General features: G+C 56.2%; 1 protein-coding gene across 4 annotated transcripts; it reads right to left on the bottom strand.

Annotated features, from left to right (window-relative positions):
- CCDC157 (coiled-coil domain containing 157) lies at positions 1-13896 on the bottom strand. Of its 4 annotated transcripts, none has more exons than XM_075996697.1 (12): positions 13738-13896; positions 12956-13101; positions 8526-8784; positions 6521-6692; positions 5311-5746; positions 4327-4404; positions 3803-3993; positions 2500-2676; positions 2181-2349; positions 955-1094; positions 422-510; positions 1-331 (listed from the first exon to the last, which is right to left on the bottom strand). In XM_075996697.1, the coding sequence occupies exons 3-12, from the start codon at positions 8771-8773 to the stop codon at positions 82-84; spliced, it is 1950 nt and encodes a 649-aa protein (XP_075852812.1). In that variant the 5' UTR covers positions 8774-8784; positions 12956-13101; positions 13738-13896; the 3' UTR covers positions 1-81. The 4 variants fall into 4 exon arrangements, with proteins under 4 accessions (XP_075852812.1, XP_012619353.2, XP_075852813.1 ...); XM_012763899.3 differs by having other exon boundaries at positions 5104-5746; positions 13738-13895; XM_075996698.1 differs by lacking the exon at positions 2181-2349 and having other exon boundaries at positions 955-1023; positions 5104-5746.
- Positions 13897-13907: the final 11 nt, after the last annotated feature.

Raw genomic sequence — 13907 nt, 5'->3', positions numbered from 1 at the left:
TTGCTGTGGGTACGTGGCGGGGCTTTATTACAGTGGGTGGGTGGCCAGCCGCCTGCCATCCAGCCCCAGCCTTGCTGCAGGCTACGTGGGCCGCTTCTGGGGCTGGTGTGCAGATCTGGCCTGGCTCCGGCCTGGTGACAATCTCCTCCTTAGCCTGGCCAAGGCCCGGATGGGGTTCTGGGCACAGATGGCTGAGTGGGTCACATCCTCCAGGGAGGGCTTGCTGGGCTGGCTGCAAGGCTGCGGAAGTGTGTCCTCTCGGGGCTGGCCTGGCAAGGTCTTGCTCGCACTGCCTGTCCTGCTGCCAGGAGGGTGCCCCTTGCTCAGGGGCCTGAGGGAGGACCAGATCCAAGATCCCCTGTGAGCGAGGGGGACCACTCCACCCAGCCATCTTCCCCACCTCTGGCAGAGCCTCACTCACCCTGGGGACACTCTCTGAGCCTGCACCGGGGGTGCTGCTCCCTGAGTTCCCTTGCTGAGAGGGGACCAGAGCTGGTCCTGCGGGATCAACTGCACAGAAAGCCAAGCTCAGATGGGCCCAGGAGGCTCCTCCCCACTGTACAGAGAGGATGTCATAGCTGGGGATGGGGAGGGAGGGCCCAAACCCATAACAACAGTCGCTTTCCTAAGGGGCAGGGTGTAAGAAGCCCTCCAGGGCCCATCCTCAGCTGCAGACTCTCGGGCAGGCAATAAATGTGGGAAGGCTGCTTTTCAACAAGGCTCTGGCTGCATGTGAAATACAGGTATGAAGGGCTGTAAGGGGCTTTGGAGCTAGAAGGCACTGGATCTGTACCATCCTTAGGCCTTGAAACGTGGAAGATGTTTCACAAAAGCACAGCCTAAAGCCACGGGTGATGAGGTGGGTTTTCAACACATTCCCATAGGACAGTCTAAAGACCTCGGATGGGTAGGGGCTTCCTCCAAGTCCCCAAGGGCTCACCCTCTCAGGCCCACCTTGAGGCCCCCCTGCTGGGCCACCTCCCGGATCTTAGACAGCATTGACTGGAGCCGCCCGTTCTCCTCCTGCAGGACCCGGATGCGGATGTCGTTGGCCTGCACTTGCCTCTCCATGTCGTCCGTGACGTTGCCAGAGTCTGCAGGGACAGGCTATCTGGGCCCCCACACCCCACCAGGTCTGCCTATTGTGCCCAGTAGGACGGGAGCACAGAGGGCAGGCACACCAGCGTGGGTGGGTGGCCTGGCAGGCACAGGTGAGCTGGGCAGAGAACTGGGCCTCCTGTCTTGTCTTCCTGCTCCTGAGGCCTTGTTCCCCCTTCCCTGTCCCCCCGCCAGCTGGGAAGGTGACCACAGTATTAAAAACCTTGAGAGCTGGGTGGGCCCTAGAGCTTGCAGAGGACTTAGCTAATAAGCTAATAAGAGGGTCTTTTCCAAGGCCGCCTGTTTTTGGCAGGCCAGAGAGAAAAAGTGAGCTGTCCAAAACCACACAGGACAGTGGCTCGGGGTGTGAGTCACGGGCATTCAGGAGGCTGCCCTTCCCCACGGCTGTGGGACGGACATTTCCTTCTGGCTGCGTGACCCTGGGAAAGCTGCTGCCAGCTCTGCTTCTCAGTTTCCTGGTTTGTCAAAAGGGGCTGCTGACCACCTCGCAGGGAGGTTGAGGGGGATGCAAGGCTTGGCACTTAGTGCCCAGGAGGGATGACTTATCACGAGCAGCTGCACTGAGCAGCTCCTCCGGATGCTCTGCGAGTGGACTCCCCCCAGAGCTTTACAGGGCTAGAGGGCTGGGAGAACCCAGGTTGCCTGACATCCAATCCTGTGCCAAGACAGAGACCTAGCACTCCTGTGCCATGGGGTCCAGGACACCAGACAACTGTGGGCTGTGTCCTTGGAACCAGCCCCACAGCGTGGTTTGGGGAGACACCAGGAAGAGGGGCATAGGGAAGTGGAGCAAGGGCATGTGACGTGGTGAAGAGCATGGGCTACAGAGACAGCCACTCTGGCTCTGCATTTGGCTCTTGTGACTGGGGGCAGTCACATCACCTCCAGGCTTCCACATCCCTGTCTACGCAGGGAGAGGATAACACACAAAGCACCTGGGTGGTGCTGTCTCCTCTCCTGCTGCAAGCTGGGGAACTGCAACCCTAGTGTCCCACCCATGTGAGCCTCAGCTGCCCGCCCCGGGCCCTGGCATGCCTTTGGCACCATCCCTGGTCCCCTACTTTGGATCTGGGCCTCGCTGGGCCTGTGCAGGTCTGGGAAGGCCACCAGCAGCCGCTCCCGCTCCCTCAGCTCCACCAGCTGCCGCTCCAGCTCCAAGATGGTCAGCCGCAGGTCTGTGGTCACCTGCTCCAGGCCTTGCTTCTCCCGCTGCAGGCTCTGCAGCAGCTCCTGGGGCAGGGGGAGGCTCAGGCCTGGCTCCTGAGCCACATGTTCCCGGCTCCCCTGGGGACACTGTTCCCAACCCCTAGACATGAGACAGGTCTGCAGGCACTCTGGTGGCTGGAGGCCCCTCTGGTGAAAGGGAAGAACCATCCTCACCTGCTGGGCCTGGAGCTGGCACTGCCCCTGCTCCCTCTCGCCCCTCAGGCTCTGCAGCTGCTCCTCCACACAGGCCCTCTGGGCCTCGGCCTCGTCCAGGCTGCCCTGCAGCTCCTCGCGCTCCTGGTCCAGGCTGTCCAGCTGCTGTAGCAGGGCTCGCTGCTTGGCCTGCAGGGACTAAGTGGGAATGGACGGGCAGGGAGGCCATTAGGCCCACGGGGCCAGGCCCAGCCACATGGGACTAAAGAGGCTCCAGTATCTGCTACCCTCCCGGCCGCTGCCCTAGGCTGTGTCTGTGCATAGGCGAGGCTGGCACAGCAGAGCGCAAGGGGCAGCCTGGTGGCACATGTGCCTTGGAAAGCACTTGGCTGACTCTGGGCCTCACCCTACTTCTTCCCAGTCACAGTCCCCACTTGGAGTGGAACTCTAGGAACCAGGCTTTTCTCAGAAACCTTAGGTGCCCAGTGTCACACATTAGCCCGTGTCACTGAAACCCACATTTCCCGACACCCACAGAGCATAAAGCAGGAAGAGCCTAGGCTGGTCTGCTCTGAGTCTGGGCTCCATCTCTCGCTAGCCGTGCGGCCTCGGGCCATTTCCTTAACCTCACCAAGCTTCAGATTCCACATCCTTAAAATGGGGATGACAACAGTATCCATCTCCTACCCTTGTGGCAGGGAGTGAGAATAAGAGGACTACAGAGCCTGAAGCCCAGTGCCTGGGTCACAGCAGACACCCCATACCTGGTGGCTGTGACTATTTGCAAGGCACTGAGAAAAGCACCCTCTGAGGCAGAAAGGATTCCCTATCCAGGGCCCATGCCTGACCCTCAGGACTCTCAACTGGGCTCCTGGCTCCCTACTGAGCCTGTGCGGTAAGCCCAGCCAGACCTGCCCCTTTCACTGGGTGACCTGTCACCTGTTCCCTCAGCCGCACCCCTGGGGACTTCTGTGAGACCCCACTGCCCGGAGTACAGCTGCACCCTGGCTCACCCTCTGTGCTCCCTGTCCTGCCCCTGGCTGATGGACTGATCACCAGCCACTGGCGTCCTGCTCAAAGGCCACCTCCTCCCAGAAGCCATTCTGGATTCCTATATCTGCTCATCCTTGCCTGGTGGGAAATCCTCCAGAGTGAGGCCTCTTGGGCAGTACTTGTCCTTGGGTCACTGTTCCCCAAGTCCTGGCTCAGAGCAGACTCTCTGTACATAGATACGTACATGAGCCCCCCAATCCCTGCCAGTGGAGCCCTCTTCCCGCAGCCCACATCGTGGGCGCCCAGGGCCTGGCCAGGACCCCGGCCTCACCTCCTGGTGGCGGACCATGCTGTCGACGCGGGCCTTCTCCTTGTCCAGCTCCGTGCTGGCCCAGCAGATCTGCTGGCTGGCCCCCTCCAGCCGCCCCGCCAGCAGCTGCACCTGCTCCTCCAGCTGCTGTACTTGCCTCTCAGCCGCCGCCCTGCGCTCACCTTCCTCCTGCAGCTGCTGGGCCTTCGCCTCTGCAGGGTTGAGCAGGTGTAGGCGGGGTGGGGCAGGGGAGCCCTGGGTGCAAGTCCCTGCACCACCTCTGACCCAGCTGGGATGGGAGGAGGGGGGTCACATCACATCTGGCATCAGTGTCCTCAGCCACAAAATGGGACTCTGGACCCCTCACCCGAAGTGGGTTTGTAAAACAGAAGGTGCTCTCTGGGTGGGAGGTGGCACCCCAGGTCGGTCATCGCCCAACAGGGTGGACGGTCAGGCCCACACTTTATCTTTGTCCTGGAAGCTCAGGGGACAGCAATGGAGGGTGCCTGTCCAGCTGTGGCACAGCTTGAGATGGGGCTTCTTACCCACAGCCTGTGTGGACTCCTGCTGCTGCTTCAGTTTCCTTTCCAGGGTGGCCACCTTTGTCTTTAGGTCACCGGTTTCTATGGCAGCCGAGAGAGAGGCCCTTCAGAGGCCCCTTGGGCCGGGCCGGTGGCCTTCATGCCCAGCGCACCCTGCAGCGTGGAGGCAGCCATCGCAGTGCAGAGGCGCCTGGGGTTACAGGAGCTCTGGGGAGGACCAGGGGGTCTGGGCCCCGTCTACTCTGCTCCTCACTGGCTGGCTGCTACCTGTCTGCACCTCTGGGCCTCAGTGCCCTCCATGGAGGCAACAGCGAGGGTGAGAAAGGGCAGTGACTTGCCCGAATCCCTCACGGCCTGCATCAGCAGGCACTGGCCGACCTCCAGTGCCAGCAGCGGCATCTCAGACAGCTTTTGGCAAGGCCACAGGGGCTGCTGCGCTTGGCTGGAGGTGCCGGGGAATTAACTCCCGGCAAGTAACCCTCCATGACCAGGAGAGTGAGTAGACACATAGCCCAGCCCCCACCCCTCCTGATGGGACAGGTCAGAGGCATCTCCTGGCATTTCCCAGTGGGACAGGGCTCCGGCTGCTCAGGATGTCACTGTCACTGCTGGATAAACACACCCTTCTTTGCTACCTCCCCTTCCCTGTTTCTTGCCCATGCCCCAACCTGGGTTTCTTCCATGCAGACTGCTTGCATTCGAAACCCTGTCCCAGGAACACCCATGCAACAGCTGTGGCAGAGCCCTTGGCACTGGGCGTCTGGCCCCTGGGGCACAGACCTGTGAGCAGATGCTGCTTGTCGTGCTCCCATTCGGCCAGGCGCTGCTTGGCCTCCTCCGCCTGCCGCTGCCTTGTTCCCTGCTCCCGCTGCAGCGCCTGCTCCAGCCTGCCCGCCTCCTTCCTCAGGCTGGCCTTCTGCCCCTCGGCCTCCTCCAGCTGGGCCCTGAGGGGCCCGACAAGCTGAGAGAGGGCCCCCACGTGCTTACTGAGGCGTGCCAGGTCCTTGCTCTGCTCTGCTGCCCAGTGGCCCACGGTGGCAGCCGGTAGCGGCCTGAGCCCCATGCTGTCCTGCACCAGCTGCTGGAACTGGCCTAAGGACGAGGGCAAGTTCTGGCTCTGACATAGGCTGATGACCACCTTGCCCACCTCCTGCAGGCTACCCTGGACGCTGGTGCATGCGTCACAGGGCACCAGGGCCGTCTCAATGGTCTGGCAGTGGACACTTGTGGTGTTCTCGGCTGTGGCTGGACACTGCAGGGAGAGTCTGACAGGGATGGTCTCCAGCTCTTGGCAGGTCTGGGGCAATCTTGGCATTGGGGAGGGGGCCTTGATGAACTTGGTAGTCATACGTTCAGGGCTCCTGGCTGGCTTGCCCTTGGCTGTGGGCTTGGAGGTGGGGGTTTCCCCTTGGTTTTCCCTTTGCTGTGGTCAGGAAAAGAAAAGAGGGGGGGCATGGGCAATACACATAACCTTAACATTTGTACCCCCATAATACACTAAAATAAAAAGAAGAAGAAGAAAAGAAAAGAAGGCAGGTAAGGGAGATGGGCCTGGGACTGACCGGTTCTCTGGGAATGTTCTGTGATAGCCTTGCCTGAGGCGCAGACCCTCAGATGTTATCTGACACCAAGTGACTGGGAGAGAACCATCTCCCTCTTTCTACTGACTCGCCTTACCAAGCCAGGCCTTGCTCTGCTGCCCCCACCCCCCACCCCCACCCCGGGCTTGATGTGATTACATACATGATATCATCAGGAGGGTAATGGTGACAGTGACAGCTGCCGGTTACTGGGCTCTTGCTTAGTGGACTTGCCTGCTCTCATGTCACTATAACCACTCTCACTTTTAGTTCCCTCCTCGACATGGTGATGGTGGTCGTTCCCCACTGGGTGGTTGTGAGGATTAAGGGAGAAGCCCTAACAAATAAGGCTCATGTTCCCTCATTGTACAGATGAAAAAAACTGAGGTTCAGAGCAGGGAGGATTTCTCCAAAGTCCTACAGCACAAATGGCAGAGCCAGGGAGCCCAGACACGGCCCCCAAGACCTGAGTTCTTAACTGGTGTCCTGTGTGGGCCTTGACTGGGGGGGCAGCGGGGAACCAGTGAAGGATGCAGCACACACGTGGTACCCCAGGAAGCTGGAGCTGCGCAGGGTGTGAGGGTGATCACAGTTGGGGGAGGGGGAGTCCAACCTACCTGGGGGGCCGCCTGCTGGTAGAGCATGCCCAGCCTCAAAAGGCTGTTCCAGAAGCGTCGCACTGTGAGCCCCACGGACATGCAGGGCCCCACTGCCTGGGCGGAAGGCATCATCTGCTCTGAGCCAAGGGTCTCCAAGTAGCTTGCACAGCTCTGAAGTAGCAGCAGGAGCCTATAGGCAGAGATGCCAGGGTTGCTGGGACCTCGGCTTGTGCCAACATGCTCCCTGACACTACACAACTGGCCACTACTGGCGCTGGGGAACCGGGCCAGGCATTAGGGCCTTGAAGAGTCTCAGCACATGCTGTTAGGCTAGCTTCAAACCCAACCCAGGGGTCACTCCCTCCAGGAAGTCCTCCCTGGTCCCAAGTTCAGTTCAGGGGCCTCTGTGGTCCTCCTGGGTGGCAGCACTTCTGCCTGGTTGTTTCCCCACTGGACTAGAAAGCTCTGGGAAGCCAGGCCTGGCCTTGCTTCAGTTGTATCCTGAATCCTTGGAAAGTTCTGGGTGAATAGCTGCCTATGCCAAGTGGCACAGAGCCTTTTCAGATGACAGAGCTGAGACCTCGAGAGGGGAGGAGCCTGCCCACAGCCACAGGGTGAGTAGGGCAGAGCAGGGGTGTGTGTGCAGTCTCCTGATCCTAGGCCGGGGCTTCTCCCACAGGGCGAGCTGCTTCTGTGACAATGGAGACTTGAGGTAAAGTACAGCTAGGTCTCTGTCCTAACCTCCAAGTTCAAAATTAGAGTCAGGTGCTAATTTTAAGGAACAAGGGCGTTAGAAAGATAAGTGGGGTCTTGGGTAGAGAAGGCCTGGGGGAGGAGGTGCCAACCACCTCTAGGGCCTGCCCCTTTCTGGCCAAGGTGTCCTCCTCTGTGAATGGGGACAACTGGCACTAGAGAATGGGAAAGCGTCTGGAAATAGGACAGATCATGGCCTCAACAGAGCCATCTGTCTGCCCAGACAGCTCCACCCTTGTGGTGGGAGACTGCTGTGCCGCCTGTGTCCTTAGCCACGATCCCGTCCATGAACTGAGCTCCTCTAAAGGCTACGCCATGGGCTGGAGACCATGGCCTTGACCTCCAGGCTTCCCAGGCTGGTCTGGGTCTCAGACCCAGCAGCCTCTGCCAGCAGTTACTTATACACACAGGAGCCCAGAGGCTCTGACTCAGTCAGAGGTGGGCAGTGGGGTCAGGCGGGGGGGGGGGGGGACATGTCAATAACAGCGTCAAAGAGAAGAGGGCAGTAAGCTGGGCCTTGATGGTGGAGTGGGGCTTGGCCAGACCAGGAATGGGGGTCAGGGCATTCCTAGCAGAGGGACAGCATGGTGCGTGGTGCAAAGCCGCAGAGGAAGGAAGGTGTGTTCTGCGCTCACACACGTCCAGTCCTTCATAGGTTACTAATGGTGCTTTCATATCGAGGGCTCCTTTAGGCCTCAGGGTGGTAACCCTGGCTTCTCTGTGCCAGGCAGGTTATCCTGCAACTGCTAGGGTCCCCCTCACATGTCTGCTGCCTGCCTGGCCCCAATGGCTTTATTAGTGTTTAAGGTTTTAGAGCACAGGGAGCCTGGGCTGGCGGTCCCCAGGAAGGAGAAGGCTGATGACCACATTAACCTTAATGATAGCACGGAAGTGGTGGGGCTGCAGGGGAAAAGAGCCTGGGATGGAAACTCTGAGAAGCAGCTATAGTGTCTCCAACACACAGAAGCCCTGAGGGAGCAGCTGGGAGCGGCTGGGAGACAGCAGCCAGAGCTGTGGTGCCACAGAGACCAACAGGCCAGCGACTCCCTGCGGCAGACAGGACAGCACAGCCTAGCACACAGCACAACCAAAGGCGAGATCGCTTGGAGGTTCCTGAGCTGGTCTGGTCCCTGTCAGGTACTTAGCCAGTGGTGAATGTTGTTCCCAATGTCGTCACCACCCCTGGAGGAAGGGGTGGGCTTCTACAGTTGCTACTGATTTAAGGGGCGGTGCCAGCATCCTGAGATGACCAGCATGGCAAGGCCCTCACCTGTCAATGACCAGCTCCAGCAGAACGGCGTGGGACAGCTGCGTGAACTCGGGGTCACCTGGCACATGGTCATAGTGCTCTAGCAGGGCCACCATGTCGAGGTCACAGGCCACGCGGTCAGGGAACTTCCAGGAGGGGAAGCGCACGGGCCCAGCACGGGAGAACACATCTACGATGGCGCCCTGCAGGTCAGTGAGGTCCCGGCGCAGGCTGTCCATGCAGGCCTGGCTGCCTAGCAGGTGTGCCATCCTCACAGCTCCTGGGGTAGGAGAGAGGGGTCCTGCTAGCCAAAGCCATGAGCTGCTATTGGAGGAACCCCCTAAAACCCTAATTTTCCTGGTGGCTCCTAGGCTGAAAGTCCACTGCAGACCATGGGGATAAGTCTGTTCTCCAGTCTCAGGTGACAAGGCCTTTCAGGACCCGATTCTGGGCAGCCTTGCCAGCCTCCCTGTCACCCACTCTTCCCCGTACCCCAACTGCTGAGCCCATCATCTCACGAGTCCCTCCTCAGAGCCTGTGTGTGCCAGGCCCCTGCTAAAGGCTGAGAGGACAGCTGTGAATAAGAATGTGCATCCTTCCCTCCCAGGGCAAACCCTTGAACATGGGCACAGACAACTGAAAAAGAATTACAGCTACAGTGTGGTGGAGTGTTGGGCCACACCAGGCCACTGTCATCTCATGCCTAGACCACTGCAGCAGGTTCCAGCTGGGCCACAGGTCTGCCTGCTCTGATCTGATCAACTTCAGCTCCAGAGATCTGGGCCAAACTCTATCTGACCACATCACACTGGCCAACAATGCCTCAGGACTCCCTGTGACCTGTGGGAGAAAGGCCACCTCTGGCCACAACCCCTACCCTTCCCTCTCCAGCCCCCTCCCATACTCTCCACTCCTACCACCAGCAGCTATGAGCAGCAGCTCGCGCACCAGGCACTTGTCTCTGAATCCTTGCCCACCTGCCCCTCTGCCGCATCATGCTTCCCCGTCCAATTCCCACCACCTGGCTAACTCCTTTCACCCTTCAGGGTTCCAGGATATCACCTTCTCCAGAAACGCTTCCCTGAGCACCCTCCAGGCTGGGTTAGATAAGCCCTCTGGGCTCCCCCATCTCAGCTCTGATTGCTCTCTGCCCTACAGCCTCCTCTCCAGGCCACCTTAGTCACTGTGGTGTGTCCAGTGTGGCCGGCCTGGGGACTAGCCCATTGTAGATGCTCACTGGCAAATGAAGGACTAAGGGCATGCTTCAATAGTGCTAGTTCTGGCAGATAGATCATGCCTATAATCCCAGCACTTTGGGAGGCTGAGGCAGGAGGATTGATTGTTTGAGGCCAGGAGTTCAAGACCAGCCTGGCAACAAAGTGAGACCTCATCTCTCTCTCTCTCTCTCTCTCTCTTTTGAGACAGAGTCTCTCACTCTGTTGCCCAGGATAGAGTGCCATGGCATCAGCCTAACTCATAGCAACCTCAAACTCCTAGGCTCAGGCGATCCTCCTGCCTCAGCCTCCCCAGTAGCTGGGACTACAGGCATGCGCCACCATGCCCGGCTAACTTCTTCTATATATTTTAGTTGGCCAATTAATTTCTTTCTATTTTTAGTAGAGATGGGGTCTCACTCTTGCTCACGCTGGTTTCAAACTCCCAAGCTTGAGCAATCCGCCCGCCTCAGCCTCCCAGTGTCCTAGGATTACAGGCATGAGCCACCATGCCCAGCCCAAACAAAACCCAATCTCTTCAAAAAATAAGAAAAATTAGCTGGTGTGGTGGCATGCACCTGTAGTCCCAGCTACTCAGGAGGCTAAGGTGGGAGGATCACTTGAGCCCAGGAGTTCGAGGCTGCAGTGATCTGTGATCATGCCACTGCATTACAGCCTGGGTGATAGAGCGAGACTGTCTCTAAAAATATTCTTTAAAAAATTGTGCTAGCTCTAATTAAACCTACTGTGTGCCACTTCCAAAAATCTTCCTCCTTTATACAGAAGAGGAAACTGAGGCTCTGGAAACTTAGGGGACTAGCCCAAGGTCGTTCAGGGAGCTGGGACTCTCAGTCCAACATCTCTGTTCTATCTTCAGGCCATGCTGTTTCTAGAGCAGCAGTGTCCAAAAGAAATATAAGGCAAGCCACATATGGGACTTTAGATATTCTATTAGATACTGATGGGTTACAGGAAATGCTACCCCAAAATATAGCACCTTGGAAACTGAGAAAACTGCAGAAGCAGGAAGACTACAATCACCTTCCCCTCATCCATTTCCCTGAAACAGGCCACTAGAAAGGTCCCTCTCTGACCTTCTCTTTCCCTTCTCCTCTGTGACAGGTGTCCTGCTCTGTACCTAGTTGAGAAGGAATGTCACAAAGGGACATCTAGAAGAATCTGAACAAATGGGTTTTGCTAAATTCTCCCCCACTTTATTACTAAGATCATGCCCTTCTGTCTTCCAATCATACTTCTGTACAATTGTCTACAAAAATACATAGATCACCCCATTTCTTTGAGTCTTCATTTCTGAAGGCTCCCATGTTAGGGAAAAATTTATTAAATAAATTTGTATACTTTTCTCTTATAAATCTTTCTTGCTATGGGCATCTCAGCCATGAACCTAGCAATAAGTGAGGAAAAGATATTACTTTTTCTTCCCTACACATTAAAAATAAATTAACAAATTTAAAAATAGGCAAATTAATTTTAATAACATATTTTATTTAACCCAATATACCTCAAATATTATCATTTCAATATGAACTCAAGATAAAATTATTAAAGAGATTTTTTTACATTCTTATTTTTGGTATTATGTCTCAAAATCCAATGTCTATTTGACACAGCACATCTCTGTTTGGACCAGATACCATTCAAGTGCTTGAAAGCCATATGGGCTGGTGGCTACTGTATTGAACAGTACAGGTGGAGAGGGTCAGATGCTATGTGCTCATTCAGCAAATGAGGACTCATTATCAACTACCATGTTTCCCGGAAAATAAGACCTACCCATAAAATAAGCCCTAGCAGGATTTCTAAGCATTTGTGCAATGTAAGCCCTACCCTGAAAATAAGACCTAGTGATGGGCATGGCTACCCAGCTTATCTGCACAACCCATGCATTTCGTCACTGTCCCGGAGCTGTAAAGAAGAGGAGCAGCCCTTAGCAGCCCTTCTCATCTGCCCCATGAGAGCTCTATTGCTCAGCATGAGAGACTGGGGCCAATGGTTCTAAAGGAAATAGAGTTGTAAGAAATTCAGGATGGAATTCCGGGTTTGGAGAGTTATGATGATGTTCCAGGAGAAGATGACTTAACCATATTTGAATAAATGTAGATTGTGGTACCGTACTTAAAAAAAAATCCCCTGAAAATAAGCCCTAGGGTGTCTTCTTGAGGAAAAATAAATATAAGACCCTGTCTTATTTTCAAGAAAACATGGTATGTGCCAGGCACTGTGTCAAGACGAGGGACACAGCAGGGCACATGGAGCCCTGTCCTCCAGGAACCACCAACTATGTCTGAAAGTCTCTGCAAGGTGTAAGCTTGGGTGTGTCAGCTCCGCCCACATGATGGGAAGTGATGTATGTCCACCCCACACTCACACACACAAACACACACATGCCCACATCCCATATACTGCCTTGGCAACTACCTCTCATGAGATACTGCTGCCCAAGAGATTTTATGTCCCCAAGGAGGGAGACAGAAACAAAGGAAAACAATAGACTAAAACATTCTGGGTTTCCTTCTTGGAATGAGCATGATGTAAATAAATAAAGCAATCAAGAAGCCCCAACCTGGGAGCAAGCGTATTCGGGTGGCAAAGCACCTTAAACTCATAAGCTTGCTTGTGAAGGCACCAAGAAACACTGATCTCTTCACTTTCAAACAACTGCAGCTGCCGTCTTGGGCTATCAACTCCCATTAGCTTCTGGTTCAGATAAGTATCAGTGAATGCCAGAGTATCAAGACTATCCAAGGTTACCTTATGTCCTTTCTTCTGAAAATTGAGGTTATGCAGATATAGGTATGGTTTTGAAGCACTTAGGTGTGTGTCAAGTGAAGGAGCATCTGACATGGGCTTTCTCTGTAATTCCCGGATCTTGAGTGGAACCCGCAGCCTAAAGCTGTCAGCCCTGCACTGTTCCTGTGACCAAACAAGTGACAGCACTAATTTCGCTAACACTGCCCTTAGGGAGCAGCAGTGGCTAACTGTGCTTCTCCTCAGTTCCCTGAGGTTCAAGGTGGACTTTTGACTCCCAGGGAAGGGCAGAAGCCTTTCCTCCACTCCCATTCAACACTCAAGCCTCTCTGAGAACTAGTACTCTACCCCACTGATAAAGATTATTTCTACCTCCCAGCCAATGTGCCCACTGAGATGCGAAGTCACCACCGTGAACACACTTTGGAAACTCTAAAACCAACTACATGGCAGTTGTCAGTCTCTGACCTGAGGTGGTTAATTGCCTGGATTCCTGGGGACACTGAAGGGACCGAGTGAGAACAAACGATTGCACTAATAGTGGAGTAAGACTGGCCGGTGTTTGGATTCGCACTCCACCAACGCCGAACTTCACTGTCCTTATCTGTAGATTGCTACAGGGAATAAATGATGTAATACGTGAAGTGTTTGGCACAGGGTCTGGCTCATGGTAAATGTCCAATACATCCCAGCTATCATTCCACATTAATAATAACAATGACATAAACCAGCTACGATGTGTGTGGGGCAGGGAGGAAGGGGGAAGGGGGCCCGGGAGGGGCGAGAGAGGAGGGGATCCCAGGAGAGGGAGAGAAGCCCGCAGAATTCGAGACACGCCTCTGGGACGCGAGGGGCGTGGTCTGCAGCCGCACCTCTGGGAGTGAGGGGTGGAGCCTAAGGAAGCAGCCCAGTCTTGAGAGGGTCCGGTTGGGCTTGCGGGCGGGGCTAGGGAAGGCTGCAGGTGGAACTTAGAAAAGCAGGGCCAAGGGAGAAAGGACCAGTGGGAATTAAGGGCGCTGTTTTGGAAGGGGTCCTTGGAGGAGGTGGGCCTGGAGTGAAAGAGGGAGCTGCAAGGGAGTAGGGAGGTGGGGCTTTGAGTTCGCAGGCCTGAGGGGAGAGGGGCTCTCCTAAGTGAGAGGCCAACGGGCGGGAGCGGGGCCCGTGGACTGCGGGGTCGGAGGGGGCGAAGAATTGGCTGTGGAGTAAGGAGGGGTCAGGCCTGCGAGGTCAGGTGCCGTAGGACATCTCACCTGCCTCCAGCGTCGCGGCTTCGGCCTCTGTGTCTGGCTGGCTCGTGGAACTGCCCGTGGCGCGCCTCGGCGATCTCTGAAACCCCTATCCTGGCTCCGTGGCCGCTGCCATGGCAACTGCGTCGCGAGCCGCGGCGCCCGCGGGGAGGGGCGGGAAGCACGCCACGGCG

Source organism: Microcebus murinus, chromosome 22 (genome assembly GCF_040939455.1).
Source record: "Microcebus murinus isolate Inina chromosome 22, M.murinus_Inina_mat1.0, whole genome shotgun sequence".
In the NCBI taxonomy this organism is placed as follows: domain Eukaryota; kingdom Metazoa; phylum Chordata; class Mammalia; order Primates; family Cheirogaleidae; genus Microcebus; species Microcebus murinus.
This window is presented reverse-complemented; position numbering and strand designations above follow the sequence as displayed.